At 31.3% G+C, this 7,785-nt stretch overlaps 1 protein-coding gene across 1 annotated transcript; it reads left to right on the top strand.

Moving 5' to 3' along the window:
- Positions 1–4,816: 4,816 nt before the first annotated feature.
- On the top strand, positions 4,817–6,899 carry LOC118049064 (uncharacterized). Its single transcript, XM_035058939.2, has 4 exons — positions 4,817–5,924; positions 6,099–6,170; positions 6,253–6,465; positions 6,666–6,899. Exons 1-4 carry the CDS (start codon positions 5,090–5,092, stop codon positions 6,749–6,751), a joined length of 1,206 nt encoding a protein of 401 aa, XP_034914830.1. The 5' UTR covers positions 4,817–5,089; the 3' UTR covers positions 6,752–6,899.
- Positions 6,900–7,785: the final 886 nt, after the last annotated feature.

Genomic DNA, 7,785 nt, shown 5'->3' with positions numbered 1-7,785 from the left:
ATAGGGTTTAGAGTAATAATTGATAGGATTTGCATAAGGATTGAACAAGAAAATTCAGATTTTTTATGAAAAATCATTTACTATTTAAAAATAATATTAAATATTTGATAAAAGAAAATATCTATAACTAAAATCTCACCTTTTCTTCTAATTTTTTTTTTTACAAATTTCCATTGTTTTTGTTTTATTTGTTCATAATTTCATATATTTTTTTTTACATTTTCTTTAAATAATAATCAATGCATGCACATATTTTTTACACATATCATATGATTTAATAGAATTGGATAGAAAGGTTGAAAACATAATTAATTTTAGAAAGGTAGAATTCATAAAAATACATGTCATTAACTTATTTTTTATTGGTTAAATACATAGATGATTGATATATATATGATGATGTGAATTTGGAGGATAAAAACTCTTGAATCCACAAAAACAAATAAAAAAAAAACAACTAAAGAAAGCTAAAATCAGATTATGATAAATAAGCTGACATAACAATTACTTGAACTAAGACACTAAAGGTATTGGGTGAAAAAAAAACATCAACCCTATTGTTTAAGGAATTGGGAATTAGAAGTACAAGAAGAACACAACAAAAAGAATTTATTTTAACAAGTTCAAGAACATTCAATGAAGAACCTAAAGCAAGAGAAACTTTGCACGCACACAATATTATTTTGAAATAAATCCAATATAAAACAAACTTAAATACAAGCTAAATAACTCTTTTTATACTAGGTAAAAAGGTCCTAAACTAGGTTGGAAAAATAATAAAAAGGGTACCAATCCAAATAGAAAAAAAGAAATCTAAACCGATTGCGAAAATAATGTAAATCTCGTATGGTATTTTTTTATGTTTGATCACTATGAAATTTTAACCTTGTATAAAACAAGGCTTTTAAAATATTTTAGCAATATTTCAGCTCAATCCAATGGTCAAATAAAAAGTTATATTCATTAGTATAAAATTATGCATTAAAAAAAATAAAGCCCAAAACCAACATAAATTTATCCGGTTCTTGCATGGATCACATTAATGCCTTATCATTCCTTGTTTAATTCTGAAAGCTTGATTGCTCCAAGCATCCTGAATAAACTCATTAAATGTCTTATTAAGTTTTTTAATCTTTGACCTCATAATTGATCCAATTGACATTTTTAATAGCATTGATTAATTAATTTATTACCTTTTAACAATAAAAAAATGAACGAAAGAGTATAAATCTTGACAAATTAATATCATTAACTTTACTAACAATGTAATTAAATGGTCAATGAAACCACTAATGAATTGTAAAGAAAGTTCATGCTCTCATGGTAGAAGAATGATACACCATGTACACTCCTAGCTAAATGTTTTTTGAAATATTAAATTTTTAACCTTTAGGTAAAATGGATTAAATTAAAATTTAATGGCAAGGAAAAAAATGTTGAGACACAAAATAAAAAAAGGAAGAAAATTATTTAGAATTTTTTGGGCAAATTAAGATTTTATATAAATGAGGGGTTAAAGCATAAATACAAACAATATAAAAACAATATTTTTCTCTCTATGACTGAGATAGTTGGAACAAAAGGAAAGAGATGAAGAATTGGTTTTTTTCTTCAAAAATCCTTAGAGAAAAAACTAGAAAAATTAAGGAATTAAAGAGAAATTAAGAGAATCACCCACCATCACACCTTAACACACACAAATAAAAGAGAAAAGTGATGGAATTCAAGGGGAATTGAAGACCCCTGTCACGACAACAAGGATATTTAAGGGGAAGTTTTGAAAATTTTCAACTCTTTAGGATTTAAAGATTAGATTAATGTTTGGTAAGAAGTTCTAAACTTAATCTAGTAATTTCATACGAAACAAATAACAATTGAGATCGAAATCATGACTTTTATGTTAGGGTTTATGGTAGAATTTGGGAAAAAAAATATTAATTGACTATAAATAATCAAATCAAGTTAAATTATATTGTATTGGGTGTTAAATTAAGAAGAAATAATAAAGAAAATCATGTGGCTCTAGGACTTAATTGCCGCCCAATAAAGAATCAGTTACATGAAATAAAATTGTGTTTAATTAAGCAAAATTGAGATAAATTAGTGTGTGATTGTGTGAGGAAAATTATTCTTAAAAGAACTAAGTTATATTACAAATTATGCTTAAAATGCTATAATGTTGAGAAATTTAGAATTGAAAAAAATTAGCACATCTAGAGACAAAGGATCATGGTGTGGTGTTGACTTCTCATTTAAGGGATAGTTAATTAAAAAAAATTAAGAATAAATTATGATAAGAAATTAGTTGATAGTACCAACCAAAAATGAAATATTCAAATGAAAATATGATAATGATTTGCGGTATATGAAGCATAGTATAGTTGTATATTATGTTAATACATATATTTTTCCATGATATGGTTTTGAAGATTTTAAATAAGATGAAATGGGATTGGTTAACCTTAAAAGGTTGACATTGTGTGTGTGTGTGAAAATGAATGGAATATTTTGCTGGTTTTGTAATTTATGGACAAAAAAAACTGGACAACTTTATTACTATTTTTCAAAGGAGTTTAGGGTATTAAAACAATGGAATTTGAAATTAGTTTCTTCATAAAAGTTATAGATAATGTTATTAATCTTATAACAAAATTAATCATGTGTAATTTGGAGTTATAAATCTCTAGATATAGGCAAAAATCTAAGAGTCAATGGATTGAAATTTGCGTTGGACAATTTTGCCTAGTAATTATAACAAGTAAATTTAAATGTGTTAAAGTTAAATAAAATCTTCATTCTTTCAGTTTAAATGTAATATGACTACCAGAGAAGATATGTTACGAATGAAACTATATTTTAGTAATTATAATTGTGAAATAAATGAGAGATGAATTCCTTGACTTAATAGCCTAAATTAACTGGATTTGGTTAGTTCTTTTATCGTAAAGAAAGTTAGTTTGTTGTGGAACTTATTCAAATAATGAATATAAGAGGAAATTTGAATGTGTGTGTGTTTGTTTATGGTATGAGTATGCAGGGAATAATAATATGTAATATCTATCGATATAAGAGAGATTACAGAAGCTGCATAGCAGTAGGGAGGTATCACTCGAGCTATGACAGCAAGTCGGTGTCATACACATTGTCATTATCTTCCTTAGCTTATTTATAGAAATATGTTGGAAGTATTCTTTTATATTGTACATAAATTTGTGGTTTATAGCAAAGGAATTCGTTTTCTGGTGATGGAAACTAATGCTCAGTATAGGGCGAAGGAATTAACTTCCTGGTGATGAACAATAATGTCCGGTATGGGGTGCAAGAATTAACTTCCTAGTGATGGAAACTAATGACCGGTAAGGGGTGAAGAAATTAGCTTTTCAATGATAGAAAGAAATGTCCAATAAGGGACGAAGGAATTAGCTTTCTGGTGATAAGACTAATGCCGATAATGGGCATAAAGGGATTAAATTTTTCATGTATTGGGACTAACATCCGACACTTAACAATGAAACTAGATTCTTGAAAATAGGAATAATATATGGTAATAGGGAAAAAGTTTAGATTCCCAGAAATAGGAATAACATCTGGATAAAGGTGAAGAAAGGAATTATCTAGTATTGAGTATTATTTGGAAAGACTGGGTTTTAGAAAATAAATGTCAGGAAAAAAATAATTTATTAAGCTATTGACAAATAAAAAATCTTGATGAAGTGAACAATGTAGATTAATAAATGGATCATGTAGACAAATTATTAATTAATAATTGATGATGATGAGATATAATCTAAATGAAATGTTATATATATATATATTTTTCTATTTGCTTATATAATTTGCATATTATACAATTAATAGATATTTATAAATTAATTACAGGTACCTCACAAGTATGAGTAGAATGATAGATATATAAAACAATTTTTGATAATTTTATTTAAAAACTTATATTAAATATCTATTTGTATTATGAAGGATTTTATGTTTAAATACTAATTGTTTTCGTGATTATATAATTATATAATTTTGAATGTGATTTAAATATGTACCCTAAATGTCATATTAATTATTTTTATTATATTACAAATGATTAGTGTATGATTATACCCTTTTATTCTGAATGTTTTATATATATATAAATTTTTATGCGGTGCATGTCGTGGGCTATGATTGGGTTTAATTTTAATAAAATGCAGTAGTCATGGTCGAGAGTTCATTCGAATGCTGCAGCAACTTGTAAGACAAATGTGGAAACTGCTACCTCTATTCTTAGAAACTAAAAGACGGCTTCAAGGAATAAAAGTAATGTATGATTTTTGAAAGTGTAGTAATTGATTAATACTTGTATTTTAAAATATTTTTTATTTAAAAATATATTAAAGTAATTTTTTTATTTTTTAAAAATTATTTTTAACATAAATGCATAAAAAATAAAAATACTAAAAAAATATTAATTGAATTTTTTATATATTTTCAAGAATATTTATAAAATAAAAAACAAAAAGTCTCATTTGAAAACATTCTCAGAGCAGGAAAAGACTCTGCACTCCGAGGGAATGATTAGCTAGCACAGTGCTAATTAAATAGTGTCTTGGCCAGGTATTGCCATCCAGCCCAAGCAGACACGTAACGCGCACATGGGTTTCGGTGGAGGCAGCCGCGTTTCCAAGAATCAACACCCTTACAAGTTTGTCTTGGTCAAAGTAAACCCTCTCAAAAATTCCACAACTTTTTTATAATTTGTTTTCTGTCACTGCACCCAAGTCTTCCTTTTGCACTCTCATTATTCGTCGTCGTTGCCACCCTCAAAATGTCAGAATCTCCGCAAGTCAACTGGTGCTTTGCACCTCTCCGCCACTCTCTCATTATTATTGGTCGTTTTGAGAATGCTCCGTCTTGCGTCTACACTCTTAAGCTTTCTTTTTTCCAAGTTGCCCTCTTGCATGCGAAGACTTGGACACTTACGTAGCCTTTATAAAGCTCTCTGGTCCTTAATTGCTAAAACCCACTTGATATTATCAACCACCCCCCTTCCTTCCTGCCTGCCTGCCTCTCCCTTTCTTTTTAGTAAGTAAAGAGAGCAGAGCAAATGGGACGTCCTGAAGCAGATTCTTCTTCATATGACACTGATCAGCCACAGGAATACCATTACGAGCAGACAACAGAAGCTACACAAACTCAAGATGATTTCTCTTCACAACCATATGCAACTAACTATAATGATTCAAGCCAACAAGATCACTACGGATCCCAGTACGCGGACACACCCGCAAATAACCCCCAAGATCAACAACAACCACCACCACCACCACAGCAGCAGCAGTACAACCCGCCACAAGCTAATCAGGGATATGGGGGCCAACCAGCCCAGCCCTCACAGTTCCCGCCCCAAGGCCCACAAACCAATCCGATGTACTCGAATGGGCCCACTCGGCCTGCACCATATCCACCACAAGGACCACAAACAAATCCAACTCAGCCCGCACCATACCCACCACAGGGCCAACAAACGTTTCCAACTCAGCCCGCACCATACCCACCACAAGGACCACGAACGTTTCAAACTCAGCCCGCACCATACCCACCTCAGAACCCAATGAAGCCTGAAGCATACCCAACGCAAGGCCCACAAACATTTCCAAATCAGCCTGCTCAGTTCCCACCGCAAGGCCCACAAACATTTCCAAATCAACCAGCTCAGTTCCCACCGCAAACTAACCCTCAATTCCCAAACCAAGGACCTCAAGAAATGCCCCAGGCATTTCCACCACAGGCCTTTCAAAATGCTTACCAAGCCCCTCAGCCTCAGGTAGCTCAATTCCCTCCAAAAAGTCCGGCACCTGGAATTCCAATGCAAGTCATGAATCAACAACAGCAGGCATGGACAACTGGGATATTTGACTGCATGGATGATCCAACAAATGGTAACACATAATTAACACCTCCGTTCCCCAGCACCCTTTTCTTTTGCTCTCTCTTCTCTTGTCTTGTTTCTTTGTTAGGAGTCAAGTGTGGTTCATCCAAAACCCCTTTTCCCCACACCTATCTCTTGTAATCGAGCAATAAAAGGAACTGATGTGTTTGCTGCTACCTTTCAGCTCTCATAACAGCTTTGTTTCCATGCGTGACATTTGGTCAGGTCGCAGAAATTGTTGACAATGGCCAGACGAGTAAGAAAAGAAACCTTAACCCTTTTTACATATATACAAATCCAACTGATTATAAAAGTATAATAATGTTAATATTTTGTAGCGTGCGGGACAAATGGAATGATCTATGGTATGGTGGCCTTCTGCATTGCCATGCCGTGCATAGTATCCTGCAGTTACCGCTCCAAGCTTAGAGCCAAGTACGGACTCGTCGAGGACCCAGCACCGGACTGGCTCACTCATTGCCTTTTTGAATGGTGTGCTCTTTGTCAAGAATACAGAGAGCTCAATAATAGAGGCCTGGATCCCTCCATTGGTATTGCTTTTTATTCTATTCCTTTCATATGTTTTTCCTTGTAAATGATTCTTATGGATCTTAGTCCTCAAATCTTACATCTTCGCATCAATTCTAGATTTCCTTGAAGTCGTTTTCTTTCCCCTCTCATATTATGAACCACTCCTCCAATCAACAGGATCTTGAATGACAAAGAATTATCCTTTGATTTGTTACTGTAGGATGGCAGGGAAATTTAGCGAGGCAGAATATGATGCAGGCTCAAGTTGGTATGGTGCCTCCAATGAACCAAACAATGATTCCTTGATGCTCTAATGTTCATCACAAGGGACACGGATGTAATTTACGTTTGCCAATTCTTATATTTTCCGTCTTTGTTTCTTTTTTAATCTCAACCATGTTTTCTATGTAATGTTGAAAATTTAATTTGAGAAGTGGACTCATGCTTGTTGTAATCTTTTCTTTTTAATGTAGTTTTTTTTCTTTTTTCCTTTCATTTTTAATATTAAATTTATTAAAAATCAAGTTTCATAATTTATTTTAATTTATTTTTTTTAGGGATGCTCTGCTCTGATGATCCGTGTTTAATGAGTTAATTTAGATTGACTTAATTGTTTTGTTTGTGTTTTTTTTTTTTTAATTTTATCCTTCAACATTGTTTTTTATTTGCTTTTTATAAGTTTATTTCAATCTCATAACCTAGATCACATGTTAAGCATGTTAATCCATGTTGATTTTAGTTTTTATTTTTTGTTTTTTTAATTATTTTTTCTTTCAATTTCATCATTTAACATTGAAATGATTAGAAATTATGCTTCATAATTTATTTCGATTTGTTTTATATGAGATTATCAAGTTCTAATGACCAAGATAACAGATTTGACAGATTATTTTAAGTTAATTCAAGTTAATCCAATATATTATCGTCTTAATTTTAAAAAATATTATCTTGAAATCTTTTTCAAGTTAAACTTATTTTTACTGGTTATATAAATTATTTTTAGACTCGTTAAGTTAAATAAATCAACCCCACATGATTAATTGTTTTCTTCTAAAAAATATATTAGTAATATCTAGATTTTTTTTTTGTTTTAAAAAATTTAATCCTACCAGTAGAATAACATGAGCAGATAATATAGTAACAACCACATAGAAGAACATCACGAATAGGTGGAAACCCAACATCGCCACAAGCTAACGAGGAATGTGGAAACCAACCAGCCATCCCTCACAGTTACCTCTACAAAGCCAATAAACAAATCCAACTCGCCCGTTGAGTTTCCACCTCAAAGCTCTAATCTGTTTGCACTATACCTATTCACCGCTTGAGATGAGTCAAAA

This window comes from Populus alba, chromosome 12, assembly GCF_005239225.2.
Source record: "Populus alba chromosome 12, ASM523922v2, whole genome shotgun sequence".
Classification (NCBI taxonomy): Eukaryota; Viridiplantae; Streptophyta; class Magnoliopsida; order Malpighiales; family Salicaceae; genus Populus; species Populus alba.
The sequence above is the reverse complement of the archived record's forward strand: the minus strand, read 5'-3'. Positions and strand labels throughout refer to the sequence as shown.